The 13,139-nt window shown below is 47.8% G+C and overlaps 1 protein-coding gene across 7 annotated transcripts in view; it reads left to right on the top strand.

The window, feature by feature from the left end:
* Window positions 1-13,139, top strand: part of KIF9 (kinesin family member 9) — a 32,842-nt gene that overhangs the window by 15,744 nt on the left and 3,959 nt on the right. For 3 of the 7 annotated variants that reach the window (XM_056338465.1, XM_056338466.1, XM_056338464.1), the window contains 6 exons: window positions 2,289-2,419; window positions 3,754-3,936; window positions 5,761-5,969; window positions 7,553-7,732; window positions 10,201-10,316; window positions 12,648-12,752. In XM_056338465.1, coding sequence (XP_056194440.1) covers window positions 2,289-2,419; window positions 3,754-3,936; window positions 5,761-5,969; window positions 7,553-7,732; window positions 10,201-10,316; window positions 12,648-12,752 — 924 coding nt within the window. Of the gene's footprint in view, window positions 1-1,140; window positions 1,232-2,288; window positions 2,420-3,753; window positions 3,937-5,760; window positions 5,970-7,552; window positions 7,733-10,200; window positions 10,317-12,647; window positions 12,753-13,139 lie in introns of those variants that run through there. The other 4 variants (XM_056338463.1, XM_056338461.1, XR_008821812.1 and 1 more) reach the window with 3 other exon arrangements.

The raw sequence follows: 13,139 nt of genomic DNA, 5'->3' as shown, positions 1-13,139 counted from the left end.
GCTGTGCTGGATCCCTAGTCATGGTACATATCTCCATAGTACAAGACAGTCTGCAGACAGATCAAAAGAAAAATCAGACTCTGTAGCTCTGTAGGATGAGATGATATGGTCTCACCACACCAGCATCTAAAAGTAATCAGATATTTTTTGTTAGAGATCATGGCAAAGGAAGGTCATAAAGCAGTTTGGAGGAGCATGATGAGAAGGCTCTGTGGTTCTTTCCAGGGAGGTGCTCTCTGATGTGTGGTGTGGGATGGGAGAAAGCGTGAAAGTGGCTATTTAAAAATGTCAGCCGTGGATGATGAAAGTTGTTTTTTAGGCTGAAGGAAGGAAGATGAATGACAGACTGGAAAAAATCCTAAAAATGAGGACAAGCAGATTCCATGTCATGAAATAGAACAAAGAAGAATAAGGGTATTAGGGCAACCTACCCACTCCCTGCCCCACCAACCACTGGTCTGGCTAGGCAGCAGAGGTTGCTACTCACAGGAGTGATGCTGGGGTATTGTTTTAGAAAACCTGCCTGCCCTTGAGAAACTTGAGTGAACACAAGTGTCTGTGGTACATCATCAGACTGGGCAGTCACGCTTTACTGGGATCCAAGACCAAATGGGTTTCACAGTAAAATTTTGCCTGATTATTATTTTTTTAGCTTGGGATTCCTTTTATTTTTCTGCAACAGTGGGCTTTAGTCTTTTTTAACTTGCAGATTCTCAAACAATTTTTGATCTTGCATAGTGGATTTAAGCCTACTGACAATGCTTTACTCGTTCCCTTTCAGTGAAAAAATCACTCAGTTTGAAAATCACTAGGTTAAAGTAAGGTGATGGAACTGAACAGAGGTAATATTATTTGATCCAAACCATTAAAAGGTTATGCTAAGTATTAAAGTGGTTATCAAAAAGCTTCCATATCCAAGAGACCTAAAGGGATGTTGTAAAAAAAGAAAGGAAGAGCAGAGTGATTAAAGTTACAATGGTTATGGGGAAGGATATAAGGAGGAAGGTGGGGTGTTTTGGGAATGAGATCACAGGTAAAAGATGGTTTTCTTTGCAAATCTGATATTGCCAGTATCACAGGTTTTGACATATGCAATAGTCCTCCTTGAGCACAATGCTAAGGGGCCGTTTTCTTCCCTAGTCAACAGGAGCATGATGTGGAGGCCAGATTACGAAGCAAGTATGTTCTGATAGACAAAAATGACTTTGCTGCTGTTGCTGCTGCTCATAAGGTAATGCCTGGTGCTTGAGCCTGGCCCAGAATCCATCTTAGAATCAGCTCCTTTGCTGCTGAAACATGAATTACCTCAAGTTCTCAACTTTTCCTCATTGAAATCTGAAGCTCAGAAATGTTAAGGGGATGAGTGTTAAAAGATTTGCCCAGAGCAGAGGTGCACCAGTTAAAGTGGTGTTCATATCAGCAGAGGATTAGGTCCATTATCTGAACGGAATAATTTATTAGATGGGAATAGAAAAAAATAGAAACTAGAAGGTGACCTGTCTGTCAGTCAGTTGTAGAAGGTGAGGTCAGATCACCTGCCTCTGCTGAGATCCCTCTTTTAATCCTTATAACTTCTGGAGCAAAGTAAATGTATCGCATGTAAACCATAAATCCAGATGTGGACTCTAACTTATAATCTATTTTTCATTATTTGTTTCCATCTGTGAAATATTTTCTCTCTGAAGTGGTTATTTCCTTGCCTTGGTTTTACCCAGTAAGGCGGATAAAATAACCATTATGTTATGCAGAGTCGTGTACTTGTCCTGTGGCTTAACTGAAGACACTTTGAATTTTTTGAAACAAAAGCACATGGGAAAATGCAGAGTATTTGTATAACAGAGAAGCACACAGTCTCTAACAGGCTGGTTCTTTAAAGAAATGGAAAACAAACTGAAACCTGATTTAGGTGAATTTTAGTGCTTAATGGCCCCTCTGTTTCATATTTGAGGCAGTATGAGAAATAGCATAAGAAATGTAGTTATCTGACATATCTTCACTAAATAAAAGACTTGGGAGGGTGATTTTATTCCTGTGGCTCTAGACCCAAGTTGTTCTCCCCCTGTGTGGCTGAAACATTTGGCATATGAATTTGAGGATAATTTTGGCCCTATTTTATTCATTCTTACAGGTGTGTTCCCCTGAAATACTTGGTAGTGCATGTGGACTTCCAGATTAGATTGTACAACAGGATTGAATAGCTGCTGGGCAAGGGCTGTGTAGCTTTTGTGCTGTAGACAGGTACAGATCTAATGCTTCCTGGTCCATGTTTTATTTGTTCCTATTTTCAGGCAGGTGTGGTTGATGTGGATGGCCATTTGGTGCAGGAAGAGTATGGACAGACTTTTGGGACTAGAATTTCTCCTTTTTCATCCAGACATGGTGGGAAGAAGAAATCCAGGAAAAGCAATGAGCAGCCCAAGTGAGTTAAGCAGCCAGACAGCTCTCCCTTTTCTCTGAAAATGTGTCATTGCAGTGGCTGGTTCTGGTCATGGTGTGATGGGCAGCCCATGGAGGAAAGGAGAGAAGAAGCTGACTTAATGGGTGTGTGGAAGTTTTGTGTTTCCTGAAGGATGACAGTCCAGCATAGTGCTGTAAGGGTTTGTGGTGTCTTTATGGCCACCAGCCACACCATCGGAAGATGTTAGGGGAATATGAGTGGCCAACAGGCACAGCCTGTGGTAGGGTAGACATCTATTATGGGGAAGATTTACTGTGAACAGTTCATCTGTATGTCTGTTATGGATGAACCAAGACCATGGAGCCTGCACAGGGTGCGAGCTATGGACGCAGAGGGTGGATGGGCTTTGAGCTGAAGAGCTTGTAGCCAGCACAGAATGGGTTAGTCTGTGACAAGAGATGGAGAGTTAAACATGCAGGCAGGGGGACGGTCCTCTGGTGGTGTCAGAAGACCTGCGGTTTTTCTTTAAAGTGTTTGGTAGAAGGAGATCTGCTAAGTGGAAAGGGAGGAAGGGAGAGTGGACAGAGGAGCAGATATGGAGAAGAGGTTTTGAGAGGAAAGGGGGAACCAGCAATCAGTATTGAGCAGAGAAAGATCCTTCCAATTTATACAAGTAAGGTCCCTGCATTGGCAGTTTCTACAACTACTTCTGTGGCTGAAAGCATCTGCTTGGCTCCTCCCTGACATTCCCCCAAAGTTCTTGTGTCAGAGAGGAGAGGAACCACTAGGGCTTTGGTATCCACATGACACAGTGGACTCCTCTGTGCAGTTCTGTTTTTTAAGGAGGTGGAAGGAGATTTGGCAGGCGCTTTTCTGTATCTCTTTGAAGTCACGCTGTCCCCTGCAGATGAGGCTGGTGTTGTTTGGGGAGGTGAGCTGAGGGAGAAGAACAGAGAGCTGGGCTTGATTTAGATGTGAGGTTAGATCAAATCCTAGGGGATTCGGTCTGTAGGTTCTTCTGAAGGTAAAGAGGGTTATCCTGTCTGCAGGTGTGCCTCAACCCAGACAGGGTGAGACTGTTGTCCTTGTGACCCTTCTCAAGAAAGCTAGTTCAGCCTGCGCTGTTTTCTACAGTATTTGCTACACAAGGCAGCCCCTTTACTCTAGAAAGCAAGGATTTGTGAGAACGAGGCTGATCTTATTCCTTGTCAGTAGATATTTCACTGCAAATGGTAGAAGCTATGTCAGACTGCTGGTATTTGAATCAGCAACGCTAGCACCTGCAACATGTTTTGGTTCCAGTTTACTATTATGAAGAAATTAATTGATCTGGTTCATGTTTTCCCCCCTGTCAGGAAGGAAGGAGCCGGGAGCTGTCTTTCTGGGAGAGATCAGGATATTTATTTACCATCAAAAAGCCAGGTAGTAATTTCTGCCGAGGACCTGGATGTGAAAGAGGGAGCAAGGAACCAGGATACAGCAAATGTTGATGCAGAGCTCTCAAAGCCACCTCCCATGGAGGATTCCCAGCAGCCCAGGTAAGCTTTCCCTGTAAGGGAGTATATCCCCTTTGCCAGAGGTTGTTTACACCAGAGTGATTGCACTGTGTTCCCCTAATACAACTACCTGCTTCAAATCAAAGAGGAGAGATTCAGAAATCTTCATTTCTTGGATTCAGAAACATGTTGTAGGACAGCAGTGGTTGTATGGACACCCTGTTTACTGCAGCATGTTGGTGGCAGTCATCTCCATCTGATCTGAGCTCTGCTCTGGGAAGTTGCTGTATTAATTGTGAAGTCTCTGAAAATTGCAGCACTCTTTACCCTTTGGTTAGTAGTAAAAGTGCAGAGAGACCTCATGTCCAGCCACAAAACCCCACACAGACATGAAAATAGGTCAATAGCTGCAGAGATGATGGCAGGAGGTGCCACATCAAGACAGAGGAGTGGAGAATGGCCAGAAATGCAGCAACATGCCAGTCATCTGCTTGTACCATGACAAGAATTTAGCATGGGAGGGCAGCACTGAATTGCATTCCATTCTGGATGGAGTTGATGGGGGTAAAAAACGCTAAGGGTACTGAGGTGAAGGACTCTCTTTCAGGAGGATATGCTCAACAGGATCAGGCTGTTCAACTCACAGGAGCTCAACCAGGACACCACTTTTCCCATCACCAGCTGTCTTTTCTTGCTGAGAGCTCTCAAGCTACAAGCAGCACAGCTCCACAGTGTTGTGAGCACCTCCATTGCCTGTGCTGTAGGTGACCAGTCCTTGCTTGTTCGTGCCGCCCAGGGAGAGCACCGCAGTGAAGCTGTCACAGGAGAATTTACTCCTGAAGCACCTTAACATGTTATCGTGTTCCTCCACTCCCTCTGCATGCATTTTAGTATTCTTCTAAAAGTCCCGTGGCTGGCAGGGAAGGCTGCTGCTGCAGCTGCATAAGGCACAACCCAGAGTGCTTAAAGTATCTCGGTAGCTGGTTGTCAAAGCTGCAGCTGTGGCAGTCTGCCCAGTGGCTGTTGTTTACAGTGCTTTGCCAGCAGTTTGGCATGGAAAGCAGTCTCATGCAGCCTTTGAGGAGTTTGAAAATGCCCTTAAGAGGTCAATCAGGAAAAGGCAGTAAGTCAGAGTTTTGCTTTGACCGTCTGGAGTGAGGAATGTGGAGGCTTCTAGCTGCCTTCTGCTACCAGATCCAACCTGCTCTCCAAGAACAACCTTACACAGCACACAGCAGCATCCATGGGAGTGTGACACTCTCCTGAGGGACTCTTATTTTGCCCAGTGTGGTTTGTGATGGAGTAAGAGCTGGTGTTCATGGGGGCACGTTTGCATCAAAGCCATTTCATAGAAAAGACAGGATTGACACGTGCCACTTTGAATTCAGTATTTCTAAATAGGCAAGACTTAAAAGCCATGGGTGGCAGCATTGTAGAGCCAGCCAACATGGGCAGCTGTGGGGTTTGGTTGGCAGAGGAGACTGGTCTGTGCTGGAAATCCAGCAAAGAAAGAGCAAGGGCATTTCTGTTTGACAATAGGGAGGAACAGTATTCATTATTTTGCTAAAAATTCAGACCATTAAAGTCCACTTTCCAGGAAAGACTCAATTCTGAGGCATTTCCTGAGGAATGTGGTTTCTGTGTAAATAACTCTTTCTTCTGGGAGTTGTACTGGGGGAAAGTGGGTATGAAGGTTGGCACAGAGATGGTACCAGGGTGCAGCTAACAGTGAGATCATCAAAGGCCCCATTGAAATGCCATCCACAAACCTCAGCTATGGCTGCTCCTGTGAACTGTGTCATGCTGCAGGGAAGAACAAACTGACCTCCCCATGTCTGTGTGGGTTTTCTTTGAATTCTGTTGCAGCTCCCCTCCACCCAAGCCAGTGGCATTTGAGCAGTTCAAGGAGGAGTGCGGAAGTGAGATCAACCGGATCTTTAAAGAGAACAAAAGCATCCTCCTTGCCAGGAAGAAGAGAAGCAGTACAGTAGCGCAGAGGATCAACTTCATCAAGCATGAGATGGAGGGCATCAAAAAGGCTCTGGAGGCTCAGAAGCAGGAGCGGTGGCAGCAGGGTAAGTTGCTGTGTGGAGACTGGCCAGTGAGAATCTGACAGAAGAACAAAGCCACTGGTTTCAAAGCAGTTCTGGTGGCAAGACCAAGACCACTAGACCCTTGCTGCTGCCCTGGGCACTGGGGAGGCTGGGCTTTCTGCCCTAGCTCTGCAGCTGGCCTTGTGGTTTGCCACCTGATTCCTCCACCTGAGTCCTCCACACTTCATCCTCCTTGAGTCAGGCTCTAAGTTAGTGAGGTGAGCTGTGATCAGGCTGATTCCTCACCCCACGCTTTGGTGGATTAAGCAGTGTGCTGCTGACAAATGCAGGTCAGTACAGTGCAGAAATCATGGGTAGCAGGCTTGCCCTTATGGTGGTGGTGATGTACAGCATCTCCTACAGCTTGATTTCATGTAGATTAGAGTCTAGTTTATGAAAGTAAAAATCCCAAACTGCAATATACTAGAGGAAAAATTGGGGTAAGTGCCTTCTTCCTTTGCTGCAGCAAAATATTTGTTAGGTGCAATATACCTGGATGAGACTAGGAAGTGTGTCAGGTTTTGTGCTCCCTGCAGCAGAGCTCCCAGGAGTCAGTGCTGTTGCGTTCTGCAGAGGAGCAGAGAAGAAATGACTCTGGGTAAGGAGAGAAATCTGAAACAAATGGCTTTAATAGCAGAGCAGTCTAGAGTGCTCTGCATGTGCTGGTGAGGAAGTAGCAGTGGTGTTCCTTGCATGCAGAGAGGATAGCAAAACAACTCAGTCCTGTGAAATGACAGTCTTAACTGTCATCAGGCAATTAATTAGTGGAAAATAAGAGGGAATGAGAGAGAAAGAGACTGGTCACCAGCAAGCAGGCCCTGAGTAGTGAACGAGGGTCAGAGAGGCAGAGCCAGAGTGAACACTACTCTACTGGTTTCCATTTCTCTTCCTACAGAAAGACTTTTACAACCATACTTTGCAAGGGGCCTTTGCCCATACTCCTGCAAGATGCAAAGCTCTTTTGGCTAAACAATGAGCAAATCAGCTCGAATCTATATTGAAGTGAGGGTCTGTCTTTTCATGGGCTAATTGCTTCTTTTGGGCCTTTGCTCTTTATGATGACATCTGCCAACTGGTGGTTTATTGTGGGTGCTGAAAATAACAGGAATAAATTGATTTGAGGGAAACCAAGAACAAGAGATGTCTACCAGAGGGACGTAGCACCGGGCTAACTGTCCCCAAAGGGCTGAGCAGCCCTTTGTCTCGAAGACCTTTACTGTGGCTGGCCAGGGAGTTTTTCAGTAGGAGCCATAAAAGCCCTATGTGATATCCTCTAGCAGGCTGTCATGTGGGTGTCCTTCTGTGGAGCCCAGTCCTTCCTTTTCATCTGCACATGTCCCAGTTTGGAGATGACTGATGTCTGAGCGGGTTCAGGAGTTCAGCAGTGATTTCTGCCCCACACCACTCCAATGCTGTATTTGAAGAAAGCATGTCTAAGGAAATGTCAATTGTGTGGTTAACCTCAGTATAACTGGGTAACTACCGTGTGGTTTGAAGTATAATGACTGTTCTTCATCCCTCTCCACCCTCATGAGAAACCTTCATTCCCTTTTCTTACCCTCCAGGAGAGTACGTTGACGAGAAAGGACAGATCATAATTGATGAGAAGGAGTTTTCACTCATCATGAAACTGAAAGACCTGAAGGAAGAGTATAGGTCTGGTTATGCTGAACTGCAGGACCTGAAGGCAGAAATCCAGTACTGCCAGCATCTGGTGGACCAGTGCCGGAACAAACTTGTCTCAGGTATTGGCTCACCAGGGCAGTTTCTGAACAGTCTCCAGTCTAGCTGAGATAAATCAGAATCCCAGAATAGTTTGGGTTGAAGGGCCCTTAAAGAGCCCCCAGTCCCACCCCTGCCACGCGCAGGGCCCCCTTCCCCCAGCCCCGGTGGCTCCCAGCCCCGTCCAGCCTGGCCTTGGGCACTGCCAGGGCTGGGGCACCCACAGCTGCTCTGGGCAGCCCGTGCCGGCGCCTCGCCGCCCTCACAGGGAAGGATTTCTCCCTCAGCTCTGATCTCCATCTGCCCTCTCAGCACAAAGCCGTTCCCCCTTGTCCTGGCGCTGCAGGCCCTTGCAAAATGTCTGTCCTCATCTTTTTTTATAAGCCTCTTTAAGTACTGAAAGGCCACAATAAGGTCTCCCTGGAACCTTCCCTTCTCCAGACTGAACAGCCCCAACTCTCATCAGTACTGAAGCATTTCAGACATGTTGCATAGAAGCCAAGTCCGTCATCCTCTGTTGTCATTTTTCTTGCTGCCTTCCAGACTTGTTTTTTATTGAAGATTATGTTTGTGGGTTGTTTTTTTTCCTTTTTGACATAACACTGCATTGCTGCAGACCCTCTCTCACAGATGATGACATACTGCTCCTTGGTCACACCACTAGATGCAATGTTGTGGGTTGACAGTGCTCTTGCTGACGGCCCTCGTTCTCACCCTTGTTCTCATATAATAGAGATGGTGACTAAGGAATTGCACTGGGCCAGGGCTTTGGCTCTACAAATGTCTCCTCTGTACCCCTGTGAGATGCAGGTTGCAGCATTGCAGCACAAGTGCCTTGACAGGAAGCTCAATCATTTTAGCATGTTCTTGGTGAGCACCACCCTCATGGTGATGAGTCACACCCCTCTGCTGAGGGTGAACCCAGCAAATCTGTGGTGTGCTCCGCTGCAGCCTGCTCAGTTTGAATCTGTAGTAATGGGAGTGTGGTCCTGCTGTGTCCCCAGATTTGTCTCGTCTGATGGAAGAGAGTAGGTGTACAAATGCCAGAGCCCCAAACATTTGGATGCTGTGCACATGGCAACACTTTATTTTCTACAAACTTGCCAGAGCACAGCTTGTATCCATCAGTGCATCCCACGCTGAAAGAAATGCATGGCGTGTTCCAGGAGATAGTCAGGACCAAATCATAATTATGCAGAAACTTTGCCACTGATTCCCATTGGGTCCGGATTTGGCATTTTTTGGGTGCTCCAGGTGCTTGCTGTTGGTTTAAACATACAGGCATGGACTCATTCAGTATCTGGGTCACACCGGAGTGAAGAGGCTATCCTGGAGCCAAAACTGGGGTAAAAAGTCAGGGGTGTTGCATCATGTCCACATGATGGCTCTGCCTTTAACCTTGTTTATCCTTCATGACTCCCACGACAGAAAGCAGCTCCGCTCCTGTGCTCCGTGCTGGGCAGCACAGCCTTCCTCGGCGGCTGCTGGTGCTCCCACTCCGTGCTGAAACGTGCCAGAGCACAGCCACTTTGCAGTGGGTGTCTGGGAATTGCCTAGTATTAATAAGGACATAATTCCTGCTGCGTCGCAGCACCTGCTGTGTGTTATCACTGGCTATTATGGGACGGAAAGCGGCTGTGCTTCTTTAGCATTTGAAATCTTACCCCCGAATATGCTGACCCCTCAGAATGGCTAGCTGCACGAGGGACGGCTCGCTGTCTCCGGGGCGCAGGAGCAGTGCCATCTCGTGGCCACTGCCCCTCGGACTGCACAAGCCCAGGACTCTGTCCCCCAGGGCCAGCCACTACCTCCCTGCCACGATGGAGGCAGCAAACTTGCCTCAGCACAGCCGATCACCGCCTGGCCGGGGCTGGAAGGGCCCCCTGGAGCCCCCCCAGCCCACCTCCCTGCTGAAGCAGCTCTCCCAGGGCAGGCTGCACAGAGCCACGTCCCGGCGGGTTGGGATGGCTCCAGAGAAGGAGACCCCACAGCCTCTCCGGGCAGCCTGTGCCAGCGCCCGGCACCCTCCGGGGAAAGAAGTTTGTCCCCAGGTTCCGCAGGAGCTGCCTGTGGTGCAGCCTGTGCCCGCTGCCCCTTGTCCTGCCGCTGGGCACCCCTGGCAGGAGCCTGGCCCTGTCCTCCTGCCACCGCCCTGGAGGCGCCTGTGGGCATCGATAAGGGCCCCCGAACCTGCTCCTCTCCAGGCTGAACAGTCTGCTCCTCTCCAGCCCTCTCGGCCTTCCCTCCTGCGGGGGAGGCTCCCGTCCCCTCATCATCTTTGTAGCCCTAAGTGCCAGCTAACAGTGCCCTGTCCTTTTTAACCACCTTTTCTAATAGTTTCAAATTCAAGAGCTTGGAGTTCTGAGGTCCCATCTGAGAGTTTAAGAGCTCTGAGGTCCCGTCTGATCCACGGGCAGGGAGGCAGAACCAAGCCATCCTCGTCTCTTTGGTCGTTACAGCTCTGTTTATTGCCCTCTGCTTTGCTTTGCAGAGTTCGAGATCTGGTACAACGAGTCCTTCCTTATTCCCAAGGATGTGCAGGAAGCTCTGAAGCCAGGTGGCAACATCAGACCTGGAATGATTCCCATAAACAGAGTCATGTGCCTGGTGAGTTGTCCTGGCAGCTCTGCTTATTCTCCTTGAGAGCCACGTGTGGCATGGTAATGAGGGCACAACTAAGTGCGTGGGAGAGGAGGGCATGGCAGCTCTGCCCCTTTCTCTGAGCAGAGTGGCTGGCATTGGAGTGCTATCTGTGATGATGAAGAGGGCAGCTATCTGGAGATATATCGTGGCTTCACATTAGCTTTACCCTTAAGAGGCTAAAATAGGACAGAGTGATTGAAGTACCCAGTCATCTGCTGACTATCAGTAATCGGGCAAACTGCCCAGAGGTGCAAGGGGTAGTTGGGAGCCTTGTTTCCAGTCTGTATGATCTGTGATGTTTACAGCTAAACTATTGTGTTTCGTGTTGTGGCAACTGGTACTTAGCCAGCCCTCTGTTTAAAACCCACCGCTTTAGGGTACCCAGGGTCTTTTGTCATTCTTGACAAAGCACATTTCTCTTAAGCTTCTCATTTACCAGACTTGTTGGCATTATTCCTCTGAAGTCATTCCAGGTTTTGTCCTTCATTGTTAAATGTCAGACTTGAAACCTTCATGCTCTTTGACAGGAACGTGGTGGCAGTGCTTCCACTCAGTCTGACATGACAAAGTGATGCACAGCAAGGAGGCTGCCAGGGGGATCGGTTCTTTGTAGGTATAATGCATCTCCTTTATTGCTGTGTAGCCTCTGCAGATCACGGCGAACAGCTGCTGGGGTCAGGCCCTAGGTCCATCTCCCCCAGGAGCCCATCCCCCTCAGGAGTGGGGAGCACCCACAGGTGTTTGGGAAAGAGAATAAGCAAGGTGTGAGCTGTGTGACCCCTTTCCTAAATGCACAGCCACATTTCTAACCAACGTGTAGTGGGGGACATGATGGGTTTGGCTTGTTGGAAGGAAAAGAACTCTTGTCTTCAGGTGTCTGATTATTTTGACTGGTGGTAATCTCAGTGAAGCATTTTCTTTGCTTCCTTCTAGAAAGGCATGCAAAGAGCTTTAAAGCTGATCAGAGACAGCCTATTCCCACCCTACTGAGTTAGTTCCCTTGAGGGTATGAGTAACAAACATGATGTGAGAAAAAAAAATGTAGTGAGTTTACTTTTAAACAAAATGTTGTGATCTACCAGACTGTGGGAGATTTTGGATACTGCATAGGAAAATATGTAGACCTGCATAGGAAAGAGTTAAAAAAAACCCCAAACCAACCCTCAAACCCAACCCAAACCCCTTTGGATAAAGAGTAATGAGGTCAACAGGAAAACCCTGACTGGCTGCACAGGTGCAGGATGTCCCTCTTTGGGGAAAAGAGGAAATCCATCACTATTCACTTTTACTAACCTAAGTTACTCAATGTATTCATAGAAACTCCCTTAATGGTTTTCAGCCCTGGATTTCTTGTCATCATATCAATTATAACCCCAAGGATGGATGACGCATGCCTTTTAGCAATGCTTTGCAGCTGTGTCAAGTTGTTGATGTTACAGGCAGAAATCTTCTGGCAGAGGATAAAGTGTCCTGGTAATGTGGCTCAATGCTGGTTTCTCCTCCTGTTCCTTTCACTGGGCAGTTCACTGCAGCTTCCCAGTCAGTGTCACTGGCTGTGCTGAGGCCCATACCGGTCTGGGAGGAAACCGTCTCATTTTCCTCTGGAGGTTTGTTTCTGATTTACAACCATTTTACCTTTTCCAGACTGGCTGTTCATTTCCCGTTCTAACCCATATCTCCAGGGTGTACATCTTTTATTCTTGGCTTGATCGATTTGGCCGCATGCCTTTTATCACACCAGATTTTCACTGTCACCTTCACCAGGCTACTCACGAACCACCACAGAAGGTGACCTAAAAATCTGCTAGAGCTATCCTCACATCTGGCATGAAAGCATTATATACAAGCTGGTATCTTAAAAAATTGTACTTTGTTCAACCCACGTTCCTCTTCAGTGTGCTCAACACCTTCCAGACGGTTCCCTGGAGAAACGTGGGCATGAGCATCAGCTAGCTGGGCTCAGAGGGGGCTGTGCTGAAGCTCAGACTTCCTTTGCACTGTGAGATTGTCTTGCAGCGGAAGGGAGGCTGTCCTGTGGGTAGTTACAGGCAGAAGCAGGGCTGTGAGGAGACAGCTGAGGGAAGTTCCTTTGGGGCTGTACACTTGCAGATGGGTTTTGCCCGAGGTCCTGCCCACATCTGCTCACCTAAGGTGTGGGAAGGAGGTACCTTTCACTTCCAAGGCTTCGGAGAGATTGTTGAATCAGTGTTCAGTGTGGCAAATGGGATTGGTTGTCCTCTGTATCTCCAGGTGTGTGTTTTTCACATGGAGTGGGGTCTGTCTTTCTGCCGGCAGGAGGAAGATGAGCAGGAGAGGTTCGAGCGCATGCAGGAGAGAACGCTACCAGACTGCCCAGCTTCAGTCTCATTCTACAAGGCAAAAATGAGGATGGATCAAAAGGTAATGTCAGCTGGGCCCAGTTCCACACGCCCCTGCCGATGGGCGTTGGGAGAGCCATCCTGCGCCTCGCTGCCAGGTGGGGTGTAGGACTGTTCTGGAACAGATGCCGTTCTGGCTGTACCCTTTTGAAAGATGCTGGTTTGGTTCCATAGCGCAGTTAAGCTCTACAAAATGTTCTTTGTCTTTGGATGGTGTAAAGGTCCCATCCTGTGCTGAACTTTTGCTAAAAAACAATCTCACCACTTATCACTATCACTAATATCCCTAAGATACCACCAAGGCCCTGAGCTTAGCAGGACTTCAACAAGATTGGGTGTTTATGAGAGTAACAGGGCTGCACAGCTCTATCAGTAAGGATTTTCAAGGAAAATGCCTCAAAAACAGCTC

Source organism: Falco biarmicus, chromosome 4 (assembly GCF_023638135.1).
Source record: "Falco biarmicus isolate bFalBia1 chromosome 4, bFalBia1.pri, whole genome shotgun sequence".
Taxonomy (NCBI): Eukaryota; Metazoa; Chordata; class Aves; order Falconiformes; family Falconidae; genus Falco; species Falco biarmicus.
Note: the sequence above shows the minus strand (reverse complement) of the source record. Positions and strands in the feature narration are given on the sequence as shown.